Source organism: Acanthaster planci, linkage group LG02, assembly GCF_054643075.1.
Source record: "Acanthaster planci isolate LZ-2023a linkage group LG02, COTS_SCS, whole genome shotgun sequence".
In the NCBI taxonomy this organism is placed as follows: Eukaryota; Metazoa; Echinodermata; class Asteroidea; order Valvatida; family Acanthasteridae; genus Acanthaster; species Acanthaster planci.
The window spans coordinates 15,884,772-15,902,648 of NC_141778.1; the positions used below are offsets into that span (position 1 = coordinate 15,884,772).

At 40.1% G+C, this 17,877-nt stretch overlaps 1 protein-coding gene across 2 annotated transcripts; it reads left to right on the forward strand.

Annotated features, from left to right (window-relative positions):
• Window positions 1-8: 8 nt before the first annotated feature.
• On the forward strand, window positions 9-17,815 carry LOC110973177 (palmitoyltransferase ZDHHC20-B-like). Of its 2 annotated transcripts, none has more exons than XM_022223787.2 (11): window positions 9-184; window positions 2,023-2,055; window positions 2,490-2,584; window positions 4,347-4,473; window positions 5,031-5,100; window positions 7,394-7,547; window positions 9,305-9,437; window positions 12,645-12,774; window positions 13,339-13,457; window positions 14,000-14,119; window positions 14,674-17,815. In XM_022223787.2, exons 1-11 carry the CDS (start codon window positions 76-78, stop codon window positions 14,715-14,717), a joined length of 1,134 nt encoding a protein of 377 aa, XP_022079479.1. In that variant the 5' UTR covers window positions 9-75; the 3' UTR covers window positions 14,718-17,815. The 2 variants fall into 2 exon arrangements, with proteins under 2 accessions (XP_022079479.1, XP_022079478.1); XM_022223786.2 differs by lacking the exon at window positions 9,305-9,437 and adding an exon at window positions 10,270-10,405.
• The last annotated feature ends 62 nt before the right edge of the window (window positions 17,816-17,877 follow it).

Sequence of the window (17,877 nt, forward strand, 5' to 3'; positions counted from 1 at the left end):
GAGTACTCGAGTACAGTCGACTAATCATTAATTCTTCGCAATCGCGAAATCAGGCAGCAGTAACTCGCTTCCAAGATGGGGGTTTTGGGCGTGTGCCTCAAAGTCTGCGGATGGTTTCCCGTGGTTTTTATCACAGCTGTTGTTCTCTGGTCTTATTATGCCTATGTCGTGGAACTATGTATATGTGAGTATAGAGCAAAAACTGAGACTGGGCGCGAATTGAGATCGTTATTTCTTTTTACAGCCTTTGTCGTCATGGTTGTCTGGTTGTGGCAGTTCCGTCATGACGGAACTGCCACTGCAGGACAGTTTACTACACGCGTCATGTCCGTAGCATGTAGCAGCAGCAGTTGATGGATATTGAAGCAGATGCATAATTAACAGTGCCGTGAACTTTGTGAAGGAATGGGTCTTAACGTTACAACTTAAGTTAGGGCCTACCAAAAAAAGGCTACATATCATTGGTTGTGGGCTGTTCGTGAACTTCACCAGGTGCTGGTGCTACATGTAGGTGATTATGATGAAGAAGTCCCGCGGCTATACATGGATTCATTGAATCTGTTGCTACGCACTGAAGAAGATGAATACTAATAGCAGAAGCCTTTTGCTAAGCAAAGCCTTTGGCATTATGATCTATATAATACATCATGCAGAGCAAAGGAAGAGGGTGTGTTTATAAACGAAACTGACAATCTTTTGGTTCCAACTTAACACATAGGCATGTAAGTACCGGTATATGTGCGTTTGACACTGAGTATGCGCAACAAATTTATTCGGGAATGTACACTAGGGTCTTTGCGTACACGCAGAACACGTGCAAGAACCCGGTTGGAAAACTTAGTACCATCTGTCTTTCTTTTTGCCGATTGGGGGTGCACTTCAGCTCAGGGTGGAGAGTGTACATCCAGTTGCTGTCCAGGCTCTTTGTGTTTCTCCTGACCCCTAAATGCAATGCCAACTCTCAGTGGACTGCTAAAAATGCACGCAACAGTAAAAGTTTCTCATCCAGCGCCTACTTCTCGAGTTTACAAACATCCAGTTTATTATGATCTGAAAGTAAATTATTCCTCAGGCTGACTCCTTTTTCCAAACCCGAATGGACTTGTCTAACTTCAATAAAGATACAAGGTGGGAGTGAAACTTATGTAGGTCTATTCGGTGGCAAATATGTACATTGGCCCCACGTGTACAGTACATGTAGGGGGTGACCAGATATGAAAGTTGAAATTCATGGTTCACATCACTTGGTTTGAAAACAAATTGTTTGGACAGAGAATTTTAATGTTATGAGTTTCACACTTCAGTACATGTACCTACATGTACATGTAATTACTGTTACATTTGGAAACTAAGAAACAGGCTTCACACCATTCAGCATTTTTTGTGATTTGCATATTTTATCAATGTTTAACAGCACTTTGCAGGAATTAATTTGCAGTACGTAGTCAGAAGCCTTGATGCATTTGTTTTGTATTGCTTGGACAATGCCGTGAGCAACATACGTGTACATTGGCTGAGCACTGTTTTGCATAATTTTGAAATTATGTTGCTGTTGGCATATACATGTATGTGAAGAGGACCATTAATCAGGTTAGAAATTAGTAAAAAAAAAAAAAGAAGGAAAAAAAGTAGGCCCTACACTTCAGGGTTTCCCTGGGATATTGATATGTGAAAGGTCAAACAAATTTTGCCAGAATTCTAGTGCCTAAAACAACTATTTTCAAAAAGGCTTAAAATTATTTTTATAGTATTTTACAAAAGTTAAGTGCTCAACCTGTAAGACCATTCATAAAACTTGCAAAGGATTTTCCGTCATATATCCCTTGTCACAGTATACATGTCATATGTAACAGGGACAGAAAAATGTCACACATCGGACCCCAAATTTTAAGAATGAGCCATCTGTGGATAAACAGTAGTCACAAAAAATGCTCCGTACAATCAGAAAGTAAGTCCCTTTAATCACAGCAGTGTACCAATTTCAAGGACCTTGTAACCGTTATCTCTTCTGTTTTCTTCCAGTTATTCTCCTGGATAGGAGTATACCTCTCATGTGTAAGTTGATATCTTTTTTTCTTTGGTCTTACTAATTACTCTGCAAGAAATCTGGTTACATACCGTACACTGTACATAACTTGTCCTCGCATGTGAAATTTATATTTTTATGAAATAAGTTTGGGGCTAAATATATTTACTCTTGTCACTAAGAAATAAAATGCTGGTTTTGTGTTTGCTTGTTTTCTTTAAGTACATCACTACTGTTTTTCATGAAAATTTAAGGTTATTAAATGTAATTAATGGGGGAGAGTGGTTTATTGCAAAGGTTTAAATAGACTTTATTTATTTTGATTTCTCTGTGAAGTTGGCATCATTTTTCCCCTTATTTGTGTACAGAAGATAGATATTATTACCAATACAGATTTGTCACAAAGTACTTAATTTTGTTTATTTTTTGTCTTTCTGTTTCTCTTTTCTGTTCATTTTGACAGTACTGTACCTAGTGCTTTATCACATTTTCTTGGTGCTCTTTCTCTGCGCCTACTGGAAGACAATATGGACGTCACCAACAAAAGTACCGAGTGAGGTTAGTTGTTGGTTTAAAACAAAAGCATAAGGAAGAGGAGATTGAAGAGGGAACTCATATTTTTAAGATTAAAAAGTCAATCCTGTGAAAGGAAATGAGAAATGCCAGTGGACAGGTGGAGGTACATTCCGTTGAAATGTTCATCTGGTTACCTGTGTGCCAATAATTGCAATAAACTCTAAATGTCGTATTTCATCACAAAATGTAAATATGTCATATAATCAGCATGCAAACTATTCTGGGAAGTTGTGGATAGGTTATTTAATTACCAACATGTATCTCAGTTCTCTTTCCTTTTATTCATTTTACAAATGAGTTCTTTGGGCACTGGAGTTTGGAATGGGGCGGGCGGCATACATGTATGCAACCCCGTGTGCTCTCCATTCCCTGCCACCCTGACATTTTGATTACCTGAGGAGACACTTTTACTGGAGTGGTACCACACTCGGCCACACATTCTTCAACTTTGGATGCATGTACATTTTGGAAAGTTACAACTCCCTCTCTGATTTAGCAGTGATATTACACGAAGGCATCGACGGCAATTGCCGTGTGTAGGCCTTATTATGTACGTTGCACAGCTGTAAAACACACGTAAGTGATTCGCTGGAGACAGTGGGCAGCGCAGCACGCATCAGTTGCTAACTTTCACTGGTGTCAGCACGAAATCGAAGTGTCATTTTCAATATGCATTCGCGTGCAAACCAGTTAACAAATGGCATGGCACGGACTAAACCAGCGTGTGTATGTCTCTACCTAGACCACTGTACTTTTGCCAGCCCACCGAATTAATGAGATTAAAAGTGTCATGCTTCAACTTTGAGATGCCATACGCAGGGTGGCTTAAAAATAATAAATAAAAAATCCAACTCCACGCAGTTGCAACAAAATGCAGAAAACTGGATGCATTTCTTGGATAAACCATGATCGCGTTTGTTTCGGCGATTAGCGCCCACTTCCTGTAAGTGTAATAAATAAACATGATAAAGAACAAGCAAGCCTTTCTGAAATAATTCTAACCTAGTAGCAGTCATTCATTCACCAAACAATTCTTCTTTTGGAGAAATTATTTCAGTGAAAAAATAGTTTTCTAACTTGTTCCAGAACGCAAAAATTCTCAATCTGTTATCGACCTGAGAAATGTGTTAAAAAGTACGCTGAGATTGGAAACCAGATGATGTCAGAATATTGCAATTTTCGCAGAGCGTTGGTGTTGAAAGTTTGTCGAGCTTCTCCATTTTTTACAACTTTTCATTTTACAGCTACTGTAAAAACCGATACATCTGTCGATTACCGGTAATAAAATGTAACCTTTAATTAAGGAAACAGAACAGACTACAGTCTGAATATTTTTCATTTCAGTCAAAATATGTTTATTTACATCTTTATTTTAATACTGTCCCATTTTGCAAAACTGCCTTGCTGCACCGTGCAATAATTGTACTATTGCCTTAAAGCCCTTTAATTATTTTGAAAATTGCCTTGGTGCCCTGCTTTTTTATACAAAGTCAAAGCAAAACTTGCTGTGCCCCTTTTATGCTGTAGTATCAAGGCTGCTGGTTGCAGAAGCATGTAACGCATGTGCGTCACCTGCCCACGAGCACGGCACATGTACCTTGGCAGTGATGGCTATTACCGGTTATTATGGTCGCTGAATTAGTCTATTGTTAGGTGGCCTGTACCCCTTGTATGTACATGTAGGCCCTACCCCGTCTGAATTTTCGCCTTATCACTTCTGGTTTGTGTGCATCGTTGCTCACAGTTCTACTTATCCAGCTCTGAGCTTCAGCAGTACGAAGCTGAGGATCGCAGCGAAGAGAAGATTGAGATCTTGAAAAGCTTCGTGAGAGACAAACGACTGCCCATATGGACACGCACCTATGGAGGAGGTATTTAAAGGATATGCATTTCAACTTTCATAGCTTTGGTGTTGAATAACAGAAACGGTTCATTTCCTATCACAGACTCCTTCAGCTCCTATAAAATTTACAAATTCAGCCAAGACAGTATGGCACCTGTATGTTACGTGTACATGCAGAGACATGTTCATTTACATGTATAAGTAAGCCACTTTGTCATCATTTAATCAATACAGTTTAACTTCAAAACCTTGCGGATCTCCAAAGTGAGTGATAAAAAGAAGTAAGCAGTTATGCATAGTTGTGGATAGGGAAAATTAAGCCAAGCTGTGCTTAGCATAGTTGTAAATGAATGCAGTGTAACAAATGGATATTTGTCAAACAGCAGCCATAACACAATATGTGTCTTGATGCCACTTGATCATCGTACAGTGATGTGAATTGTCTGAAGGAAAAGTATCATTTCACCCTGCATTGTACTGGTAGCGTTGCTTAGTGTTGCCTTGACAGGGATGTACATGTACCAATTCAAGCGAAGTTTAAACTTTGATAGTGATTACATTGACTGATGTTTGTTTGGTCTGTAGGTATGAGATACTGTCACATCTGTAAATTGATCAAGCCTGACAGGTGTCACCATTGCTCTGTATGCAATGCGTAAGTACATTCTGTTCTCCTGCAGTTCTTTGGCAAAAGTGTTTTGACAACGTCAGTTCAGATGCAACTTTAAGTGACAGCTTTACTTGTAGTTAGCCATAGTTAATGATGGATATGCATAGTTTGGACCGTCTTGTGGACTATTTGTGAATGTACCAAACATTCTGATGAACAGTCATGTTGCAGTAACCATTTTTTTCCTTCTTGTTCCCAAGTGAAATAAAGATTTTTACTCCCAGTTCCAAAGCTACCGATATGTTTGAACAGTTTTAATATTAGCGTTAGGATTCTACATGATTCAAATGCTGTCTGTGTATTAATATTAGAAGCCACACGGTTGAAGCACAATATTTATTTAATTAAATATACAGATCATAGTGAATAATATTAATTACATACACATGTACATGTATATAATATTGAGAATCTGCTGCTCAAACAAGGAAATGAGACTAGAATCAGACTTCAAATCTCCATTTGCGATAAAACTTGTGCTGTAGTCTGATTCCCCAACAATTTTTATGGTTTCTTTTTCCCATCTCAGCTTGATGAAACCAACATAATATTGTATATCCCTCCCCCCCCCGATTGGTCTGGGAATAGCTTGTTATATCCTTACTCTCCAGAAATTAAGTCCAGCCATGCATGTGGACAGGCCCTGTCAGCCGTAACTGTTCATTCCATGCTTCATCGATTCTTCCATAAATATGCCATGAGATCTTTACTTTCAGAACCGAAAGCACTTTTGAGCTGTATTCGTAATGTCTTACCTACTGAACATAATCATTTGAAGTCGGAATAGCTGTAGACTTAACTTGAGACCAGATGGGCTGTGATCATGTGATGGATTTGTGATGGACTCGTGGGGATTTGCAATGGTGTCACAGAGTAAATCGAATATGGACAAACAGAGCAAAGAATCCTAAAGGGGGCATTGTTTACAGCTGCCTTCATGTTAGCAGTGTTTCCGTTCCTAGTGTTACCACCTGGTTACACTTTTGTGTGTCAGTGTGGCGGCTGCAAATGGATTGAAACTGTAGGGATTTACGTGTATAGTTTTGAATTTTAAAAAAATCAATTCTCCGAGCGGCTTTTACTGCAAAACGGAATGACAGCCTTTGTCTAAAACCAAGAGCAGTTCCACTGCTTCACTCATACTACAGCCTGCGTGCCTCGTATGAAATGGTTTGGGGTTATTGAAATACTGGCAGAAATTTATAACTTATAGAAATGCTACTGATATGGCCGGTCTTCTTCTATTGTGGTTTTGTCATTATACATGTGCATAATGCACTGACCCAATTCTGCATGTCAGTAATACCCAGTAGATACATGTCAATCTAGACATGGTATCGGTGTACTCTAGGGGAGGGAGACGTAGTCATGGCAAAAGCACTCAACAGTTGATAATGTGAAGCAAAAAAAATTAGGGACTAGTTACCATGGTTACACAAGCTAACAAAGTACCGGCACCGGTACTTCTGCTGTCACTGTTGTTCTTTCTGACGTACACCACACAGTACTGATTACCCATTATGTTGCCAGTACAAACTCAAGATTAGAATTGGCATTCGTCTGTCTTGTGTCTCAGAGTAACCGGTTATTATTTTCCATGTTTAATCTTGACATACGTACATGTATAAGTATATGTAGGGATGATAATTGGAAATGTACTGAATCTCTGTGTCATGATGGCCACTCCTGTTTTGTGGACACTTTATATTGATTTTTATGCCTTTTATGTCCTAAACACATGTACAGTACATCACTTTATGTGCCTTGTCAGTTTCACCTGTCATGGTCATAACGACATCTGTGCTATTAGTCACGGTACATGTACATCACACAAATATCACATGTCACATGACAGCACTTGTCACATGAACTTATGGAACATGGGGTTCAAATGTGCCTGTCATGGAATACTGTGTATTCTTTGCACCATTGTAATGAGAAGACAACTTGTTCATGGCGATGCCATGATCATGCAGTATTGCCAACAAACAAGTGCTCACAGTTTATGTGCATGTGTAAATATTGAGTTACATGTAACATGCGGGTACATGTATTTCACATAATGTGATACATGCTTATAAGTCATATGTTGTGATATAATAAAACAGTTGAGCCTTGGGTCAGTCTGCAACAGGATTTTTTTCACCCTCAAACCTATACATTCATTGCCATCAACAATATCACCCCTTTAAAGAAACAAAAACAAAAAAGTGCAACCACTGTTACGTGTTAGTATTAAAAGAAAACAAATCCTATTTATTTGTGTCCGCATTTTCAGCTGCATACTTAAGATGGACCACCACTGTCCGTGGGTCAACAACTGCGTCTGTTACAACAACTACAAGTTCTTTGTTCTCTTCTTGTTCTATACGATACTCTACTGCTTCTTTGTGGCTATCACTGTTCTGCCGTACTTCATTCAGTTCTGGCAGGTAAGATCCGTAATCCTTGGAAAGCCGTTACTAATTATCAGACACTGCTGTGCAACATTTATGGCCCTGTATTGTACTTTGTGAGTGGCGTGGAGCAGTCATCCAGGCACGTCCCATTAGACCATTTGCCTGACGTCCAAAACCTTCTCAAGAATAGCGTCATGATATCAAATATGTGCTGGTACCGACTGAGTTTTGTGTGCTGGATTGAAGCAGAAAGGGGCACACTCTATCTACCGTTTGTCAGTTGTGGTTAGAAAAACCAGTCCTAACCCTTTTAAATTGTTTGTGGTGTTGCGGTCGGGGAATCATGGCACTAGAGATTCACTTGTATACAATTGCAAATTAAAATCATTGTCACAGGAAATGACTCCATCAGTCTACCAAAACCTACCAAAGTAAATCATGTATTTAAAAAGCATCTGGAGATTATGCATGAATGGGAAATACATATATTCAGTCATAGCTGAGGCTTTTCTTTTTGTCTTTGGGGGTTTATTTTTCCACTGTGAATTTATATGGAAGCAGAGGTTTAATTGCTTAACCAATTTACGTACATATATACATTACATGAACTACCATAAGCAATGATGAGTAGACTTCCTGTTACTTGCAGTGCAATTTGTGTAACTCTTTGGCTTTAACCTTCTCCAAGTGACAGGTTTATTTTTCCAATCAGTAGTTCCTCTGTTTTGTGCTTTGCACAGTTGTGCGCCAAGCAGCCTAACGAAATTGGCCCTCTTTCTAAGAATGGAGGATTTTTTGTTAATGAGTCTCGGTCGTCACAGTCGTGGGTCTATGAAGGATAAAACATTGTATGCATAAAGTTACACATACTCCTGTGGCACTGCGTGTTTTAATGTGTCCAACACAAGCCAATTAATATGCTGTTTCTGTTACACTATCCTTCTGTGTACATGTGCATCTTTCGAATTGCATGCATCTGTGCCAAGAACACATGTATCTACTTTGTTATTGTCATCTTTCCAACCCCTCCCCCCTTGTAGTCAGACCATCACAAGACCACATACCGGTACCAGACCATGCACAAGTGACAGGGTGAGCAATGAAAGAGGGATGCTTTTGTTGCATTTCATTAGAATTCAGACTGGAGGTCTTGTGATGGTCTTGTGTCGGTGTGAAGATTTCTCAACTACAACACTGCCTCCTCCCCTTTGCCCCAAATCCTTGAAAAATTTTCAGGAGTTCTTTTTAATTGAAGGAAGGTAGAGCCCAGTCACATTTACCATGTTTGCTGTACGTTTGGCTCAGTGCCTCTTGAAATGCAAAGAATGAGCCATGATGTTGCTGCACAGTGGCAGATTTCAAGCAAGTTGCAACTCAGAACAGTTCTGAAAAAAAGGGCCTTAGACCTTTGAGTTCCCAACCCAAGATAGGCCAAGTTTGTGTTTAACACATTGAAATCCCTCAACTGAAATATCATTAGCTTACATGTACATTTGTATTGAGCCTTGCAAGGTTAAAGAAGGTCATGAGCCCCGAGCTGGGTCATTAGAGGGTTCAAGTTTCCTTGCAACGGCAGCTCCTGTGATTGGAACTGCACTTCACTGGTTCACAAATGACTGTGAAATGCACGTGCGCGTCACTACCAGCAAAATAAACACTCCCAACCAACATGGCTCTTTGCAACTGATGAGGGGGTGCTTCTGCTGAAGGTGGTTAAAGTGAAATGCAGTTTTTTTCTCATTGTAATTTTGTTTGTTGAATGTTTAATCAAATGTCGGTCTTATGCACAGAACCTTCTGGATCGCGCCCTCAGCGGCTTCAACGTCATGTTTCTGTTCATAGTCGCTCTCGTCTTCTGCCTGAGCGTCACAGTGCTGTCCATTGTGCATGTGCGCCTGCTTGCCAACAATTGGTCCACCCTAGGTAGGAGGCATGGCCACATGTAGCTCCGCCTCTGCAGGGTGTCTTAACAGAAACCAAGAAAATCTTGTGAAAATCTCCAAGTCCAATCTGACAGTTTCCAAGAAGATTTAACTACATGTGTCTTGGCCAATAATTTTTCTCATCCACCAATTTATAGGTACCGCTGTAGGCCCTTTTAAATTAATGTACTGCTTTATGCCGTGCTTATCATACACATGAATGCTCTGTTAGAATTCATCTTTGTACCACCAAGCATATCGGAAAGCTTTTTGGCTCTGCGCTTTCCCCAGCTTTAAACTTTTGACTGTTTCTACCTTGTTTTCTCTCCTGTCAATTTGTATGCTTCAGTTCTTGCTCTGCATGCAGGCATGCACCAAGAAATGTACCATATCTCTGCTAGCATGCACATACCGGTACATGTACATGTACATTTCCATGTATAATTTCAGTTAGTAGGGTCAAACAGTCTTATGTGCACTGGATTAATGAGTTTTTGTTTTTGAAGGTGCTTGTAATCACATCTGATTCAGCGTTGCTGTTCTGACATTGGTCTGAGTTCCAGAGGTCTCTGTACTTAATCTGAGGAGGCATGGTGTACATGTACAAGTTGATTATGATGCTGGGCAAAAAGTATACTTACATCTTCATTTGTTCCATCCCTGCCGGTCACCCCTTTACATTTGGGCATTGGTGCTCAGAAGAGGGTGGGATTGGCCCATTAAACATTGGCAGTCCCCTTTTTCAAAAATCATACCACCTGTTTTCTACATGTAAATATTTACAGGCTAGTGCCTCTTTTTTTCTTCGTTTTCCCTTGTGTGTATTTCTGAAGGGGAACCTTGGGGACAGAGCAGCCCGCAAGTTCCAAATCGTTTTCCTCTTCTTTGCGGCGGTCATGTTTTGCCTGAGCGTGCTGATCTTGATGTGTATGCACACGCACCTTACACTCACCAATCGAAGCACGCTCGGTAAGCACACTCAAACGGGTAGACATTTTGCTTAGGGGGGCAGAATTACCCAAAGCAAGCTTTTTCCTAACATATTCGTGTAGTTTTAGATTTGTTGCCTCCTCTGCTTCTTTTTTATTGCAAAATACTAAACATGAGCATTCCATCACAGCAGTGTGGCTACTTTATGGTTGTCACCTGTCATGAAAGCCTACGTTGTCTCCTTTTTATATTTTTGGTGGAGGTTATTGACCACTTTTTGCCGGGTGGTTTGAAAAATGCAGTGCACATAATCGGGACTTTGCCAAGATTTTCAGCTTTCAAAATTCTTCAAAAATTCATTCCAATTAATGGATGTTTACACCCACACGAATTACTGTCTGTTGGCTACTCTAGTCTGAGTGACAAAATCTATTGACGCCCGAGTATTTCCGCCAGGCCTGCAGCCTTGGAAAAAGAGCCCAGATTGTGCGGTGTTATATACCGGGAACTTTCTTTGGTTCACAAACCTGGCACCGTGCGCTGCTGACCTCTTTTCAATAGGGGCCAGATTAGCATGCAGCGGTGCTGTGTGGCTCATTGCTGCGGTGGTGGAGCACTTTTGTCCCCAGTGGTAATCTGCTCTCTTTAAGTGCCCCAAACCATGTTATACTGTTTCAAAACAAGGCTGGATTATCTCCACTGTTGAGAGTGAAAAAATGCCGGTAATGCCCAGCAGCCTGGTCTTTTGTTCCGAGTATGGTCTTTTGTTACAAAGCCCAGTTCCTTTTGTCCACTTTCGGGTTCCCAGGTCCATGTATAAAGCCCACCTTCTCAAAAACGGGTCCCCAGGCAGCAAGTGGTCAATTAATGAAAAGCTTTTTACTAATTTAACTGATCTCTGTTAAAATATTTCTTCAGCAATTTTTGCCACTCTCAGACTTCAACAAGTTATGGAATTGCCATTCGACCTTAAACCTACATGTAAATGAGGAGGGGTGAGGGGTCAAAGTCCACCCCCCCCACACCATTTCTTCTTTATCATGGCAGTAGATATTTACGGAGATTGAATAACATCTTGCAGTTATTTCAGCACCGATCTTGTGAAAATAAGGTACATGTACATCATTCTCAAAGAATGCCCATGTTTCAGGTCAGTAAAAATGTCCAACTTGTTTCATTAACCCTAACAGTCCTCAATCCTTCATCTGTTGGAGGACTGAGAACCCTAACAGTCCTCAATACTTCTCCTGTTGGAGGACTGAGGACTGTCAGGCTACCCTTGAGGTTATGAACTACAAATGACCGTAGTAATAAAATTGAAAACTTCACAGATGAATGGATAAGGAATGTGTTTACATGTAGTTAACCACTTTCAAACTTATCAGACAGCTGAGACTTTGGGTTGGAATCTGTCTTCCTCCCCCCCTCCTTCCTTTTGGGAGACAGTTTGAAAGAGCCCGGCTCTTTAAGGGTTAAAAAAAAAACATTGCCACATTTTTTTCTCCTTCCCATTGTGCATAACATAGATATATGCACAGACAGATGACAAAGGATCATGAAATGGTGGAACAAGTAGAACTACCGAATGTGTGACTTTACAGGAGTTAGTTTTGTACATTGTACATGTAGGATATTGACAATGCAAAAAATCTCAATGAGGATACATGTGAGTGCTCTTAACATTCCCTGCAAGCCTATTAAACACGACCTACATGTAATAAGTCATTTTGAAAAGGTTTTTTTTCCAACATGGTCAACAGTACATGTACTTGGTAGTTAAGACACCCTGCAGTTGAAGGCTACGAGCTCGCGTGGCAGGATTTTTTTTTTTTTTTCCATTTTTTTTTTATTTCAAGCAAGATTGCTTGTATTGATCCAGTTATTGTACATTTTACTTTAAAATGTTGTTTTTCAATTTGTAAGATAAATCATTAGGACAGTGTCCCAAGAAAACTTTTCATGCACATGCAGGTAGTAGATAAATGGTTAATACTCAGCATGGACAGATAAGCAGAGAATTTGCCTCTGTTTAGGAACATATTGTGAGATTTACTTCAGTAGCTGATTCATGTTTCAAAATGGGAGTTTGGTTAACTATATAGTTTCTTCTGAACCTAAAAGACTAATGTCTTTCATTAGGACTAATGCCCTATCATTTATGGGAGGAGATGGTAGTAAAGTGTGGTTTTTATATATGGAAATGTAATTTATTGGTGTCAACGTTGATCTCATCGAGTTAACGTCCTGTTTACTGGACACCTGCCCTTGCTCCGTCTAGAATCATTCCGTGCTCCTGTCTTCCGTCATGGACCTGACAAGGAAGGCTTTAGCAGAGGGAGCTTCTGCGGTAACTTCAAGGAGGTCTTTGGAGACGAGAAGAAATACTGGCTCATTCCAATTTTCACTAGGTACAGAGACCTCGTTTAATTGCTTGCTTGCCCGTCATGCATATATGATTTATGAAAGTTTACTGGTCCATAGCTATTGAACACCTGTGACTGAGTTAAACCAGGTACTTGTTGATAAACAACACTAGACCAGACCAACCATCATCAACAAGCATACATTCAATAAGAATGAGACCTTGTCCAAAAATCATGGCTATGGCCAGAAATAACAAGATGTCAATGGAAGCTAGTGGCTGCAGTCACTTCCCACAAACACTTTTTATGTACTCAGCCATAGCCAGTTAATCCATATGCAAGCTTAGTTGAATTGTGAAAAACAGTAGTGCTTGGTAGAATGCCCTAAGTTTTTACACATTAAGAATGGATTTATGGATAGAATTTAAGGTCATTGTGAAGCCAAGTGACAGAAGGGGTATGCAATCTTTTTGGTTAGGAGGAAGGAATCTATTGATTGGTTATTTTGAAACATGCATTGGGCACTCAAGTAGTTGTAGACTGTATTGGTACAGTCTTATGCATAAAGTATTTGGACTTATTTGCATTCTAAATAATTTTTTCATGCAGCAAGGGTGACGGAGTGTCATATCCTGTCCAGGCAAGAGACCAGGACTCTGATCGATTGCTGGAAGGCGATATGGAAAGTGACATAGGCAGCGGCCCAGAAACAGAAGACAGGGATGCAGGTACATGTTCATAGACTTGAAAAGAAAGACTTGTGAATCTTGCATTGTTACTGTATTGTCAGGTATTCTGCAATTGCTTCATGTGAGCTACAGTGGGAACCTACATAACCGCATGAGGGTTCACTTCAAATGTTTTTTTTTTCGGGGGGGATAAGGAACTTATAAACCAAAGCCTAATGAAACCAAGTTTTCCTGTCATATTCACTGTCCTTGATTAACCAGTTGATTATTATCTTCTGGTTTAGCCAGAATCCCCGGTGGAGGCTTCTGTCCGTGTATCAGTCCATAAAATTGGCTGTTCCTCTACACATTTCATGGAGAGTTACAAATGTGGTTATGTGGATTGCTTGAGGATGACGGCACAGCGTTCTAGTACACCTGGAGGTCCATTTCCACATACATGATGTAAAGTCTTGCAGTTTTTGTTGATTTCTCCATAAATTTGCCCTAGGTCTGTTGAACTTATACAGAGATTTCAAAGAGGAATCTGCGATGCAATGCCTACAAGCTGTTCTGAAATATCTGCTTTTTTTATCATTCAGGTAAAAAGGGAATCAGGGAGAGTATAAAGACCAGCACCACTTACTCCACTATGAACTCAAGTGGTGTGGCCGAGGGAGGAAATAGGGACCATGTCACTCTGCACATGGACAAAGGGGAAGGCAAGTACAGGGCTCAGTGTTTGATCTATATCATTCCTTTACCGAGCCTACCAGTATCATGGTTGTGTTCGGATCCGTCACACGTCCGTCATAAGTCCATCATAAGTCATTCAGTCTGAACCCAAGTCACAAGCCATGCGGATGAACTCTGACAAAAGCGCTCCTTTGTTAGATTTGTTCACCATGTTGCCTGGGAGTGGTGCTGTGAAAGGACTTGTGAGGGGACTCCATAAAGGATCGGACTTGTTACAGACTTGACCACAACAGTGGAACCATCAGCTTCAAATCCCATGATGCTCTTGCATTGCAAAGCTTAATTTGAGCTTGGTTCTGATCTGGTACTCGTAACCTTAGTTTTGGGCTGTCATTGTCTTTGGACCTTTAGGCACAGATCTAGCAGTGAGTACCTGCGATTTTAACATCTTGTACCTGCTTTCAGCACCACGGGTAGCACAGACTTTTCTTTGCTATGTGTTCATACACCTCCAAGCCTCCAGTAGTATTTTAATCTACATGTAATGACATTTTTCATTTATCTTTCTCTTTGTTTTTAGGAGCTCAGGTGAATTTAGCCATTGAGGGAGATTCCACCAGATAAACAAGCCTTGCGTGCAGATAAATAGTAGCTATGTGGGTTTTTTATGGTATGTAGAACTTTAGGTTAGCGAATAACATGACCTCAATGCATGGTTCCTACTACTTAAAATGTGATCTGATGTTGAAAGCTTTCTTGGGCGTTAATGTCAAACTCCTTGTTATACCACATTCTTAATTTTAAACACAATGCATGAAATGCCTTGACATCGTAGTGCAAAAGTAGAAATTTGTTTGAAGTTTTCTTCATTTGGTAAACTCTGGCCAATAACGTGTGGACAGTTTTACGTTCTGTGCTCACAATGCAGACCAGCCTAATGAACTAGTTGTTCCTTGGTTGGCACGGTTACACATAGGAAAATATTCCCAAAGGATACATTACACCACGCAGTGCTATCAGGCTGCTCTCAGTCAGATGTGAACATTGCCGAGTGTGAATTGGTCTGGTACATCTTAGCATTTACCATAGTTGCCCAATAGCGGTGTAACTCGGGGTGAAATTTCTTGGAGAACCAGGGAGTGCAAACTTTTTTTTCAGGAGGCACAGAGCCAATTACTGATGAAAGCTAATGAAACTTTATACATAGGCTATTTACATGTCAAAGTTTCAAATAGGAGTATTCAAGGGGCATGGATCTCCGCTAAATGGGAGTGCCTAGTTACAAGTGTCTTCTCCCTCGTGTCCCTCGGAGATACACAACTGTTTTGGAACAAATGTTGATGACATTTTTCAACCGATGGTTCACCTGGCCTTGATAAACAGGACACTGAAAGCTGATGAACATCAGAGCACTTAATCCCAAAACTATATTTGGTGCTGCATGCACCCTCATATGTCATGAATTGACCTATCACAATGCTCGATGAATTCACTCATATTCATTGGCTAGACCGGTTTGGCCTAATAGGAATTGAAATGCATTCCATATATATACGTGCATATGTGTTGAACAGAAGATGCACATCTGTTCAAATGGTTGTCTGAAGCATACATGTATTTACATTTGATATTAAAACTCAGACTTTTATAAAGTAATCCATAAGTTAACAAAATAATTTATGTGAGCAGGTAAAAAATGAACATACATGTATGCCTCCAGCTTGGCCGATACAGGTACATGTAAGCATTATATGTCAATAAGTTATGTCCAAGAGATTAGAATCATTCAGTTTTAGTGCTGGTAACTTTTAGCAATCCTTATTGGAACTATAGGGTCTTGTATATAATGTGAACGGTGCATTATCACTGCTAGTACTACATTAGTTATTATTCAAGATAATATGAATAAGGTACACAGCGTATTCCATTCAACAGCCTTGGTTGTGTAACAAATTAGATGTATTGTACATGTACATAGTCAACTAAATTGCTGAGTGGTATATTGGGGATGGTGCATTTGATGACTTTCTGACTCGTGAGGGCAGCAGACATTCCATTCACTTCTCCATGCATTGGTCAGGGGGGGTTGGGGGTAATCTGGCCTTAATACCATCTGCGTATCGTATCTTGAACTGACACGTTTCTAGGGAAAATGGATATAGGTGGAACATAGTCATGGTTTGTAGTTGTGTTGCTACCGCTGTATTTGCTGTGCACCTCCCCCATGGCATCTCCAGAAATCTTTGCTGATTGAAAACAGCCACCCTCTTCCTCTTTATGTTTATTTTATCCTCTATCACTAAAAAGAAAAAAAAGTCTTGAGCATTGAAGGGGGAACAGTGTTTTGGTGATGTGTTTTGCGAGCAGCTGCATATGTGGCCTTTAATTGTGGGTCACGTTCATGGTTACAACTTCAGAATCTGTTTTGTTTTATGAATGCCAAAACATGAGTCTGCTCAGTGCTTTCATATAAATCTTTGCCGTTGGCTCACATGCAAATGTTGAATCATGTAAAAGTTGATGAGAAATAAACTTCATTCTGAAAGCTGTGTGGGATAAAAATTACTACGACATTGTGAGCAGAAAGGGCTTTCTCATGTTATCCTAGGAGAATCAAAGCAACCTTCCTCAGGTGTAAATGGGAATTCTGGCATCCAGCCCCCAAATTTGTCTTGATATTCTGTTGCCTTTTAGAGATTTCTCAGGTGTCAGATTTTTAATGGTTCCAGTAGCTTAAACAGTGTCGCCTTCACAGCAGCATTTGTTTAGCAAAAATGTGGTTTGAAACAAGCCAGCTTGTTGTGTGTTGAAAATTGTTGTGTTTGTACAAAAGCGTTTCAGGAGCAACGTGACAGTTTTGATATGTACGAGTTACGGGATGAATTACCTGCAATCTTTGAGAAACTCTTTCTTCTTGTACAAATTTACTGGTCCTGATTTTTGTTACGCTGTTGTGATATGAGAGTGGCCTGGCCCCTGGTCCCCCCATTTATCATGTGCAGTGCCCCCTTTCCTCTCCTCCACTAGGTGGATGGGTCAAGTATATTTGAGTGTTTAGGGACAAGTTGTGTAGAATAGATAGTATGGCAAATGTGACCCAATACCCCAAAACTAGGCTGAAGTAGGGAAATTTGATATTTGACCATTTCTCCTCATGTTGATAAAGTGATCCTAAAGTTGAAAAAAATTGTCTGCAGAAAGCTTTCATAGTTAAGAGAGCAGGAGTTTGCATTGTTCATATGAATACTGTATAATTTTCCACCAAGTAGCTTATTTACTCCTCAGCCTTATCGTGGGACGGTCTGTTGACTCATAGATTGACTTGTGCGAGACTTGTGACTCAATTCCAAGTAGGTTTTGATGGGGTTGACCTGTGTGTAGGAGGAATGACAGGGCATGCTGATTCCTATTGAATCTCTGCACACTGCATCCCTTAACTTAGAGGGAATTCTTTACCAGATGTCCCATTCCTGGTATCCATGCCTTGTTAGGGAACCACCGATGACATGCTTCATTCTTTGTTCCCAATCTTGGCCTCAAAGTAGTGAAGCGCTCAATGTTGAGCTTTTGAGTGGTAAGATCATAAGCCAACTATGAACATGGATTTTCTTGTGTCCGGTTTGAAGCTGTGTCCGTTTGTGCAAAAAAGTATTAATACGGTTTTTATTTTAGATGGAAATCTGTTGTCTACGTGTAATAAAGAATTTGTCCTTTGGAGCTGATAGAGTGTTCTTCTTGTAGAGTTCTTTGTGTGTACATGCTTGATACATGGTAAGTAGTTAGC

Bases quoted from the DNA above. Each gene is read 5' to 3' on its own strand.
- LOC110973177 (XM_022223786.2), top strand. From the start codon at position 76: ATGGGGGTTTTGGGCGTGTGCCTCAAAGTCTGCGGATGGTTTCCCGTG. The intron at 4,474-5,030 runs GTATTTAAAGGA...TTTGGTCTGTAG, and splicing joins GACACGCACCTATGGAGGAG to GTATGAGATACTGTCACATC. The intron at 5,101-7,393 runs GTAAGTACATTC...CCGCATTTTCAG, and splicing joins CATTGCTCTGTATGCAATGC to CTGCATACTTAAGATGGACC.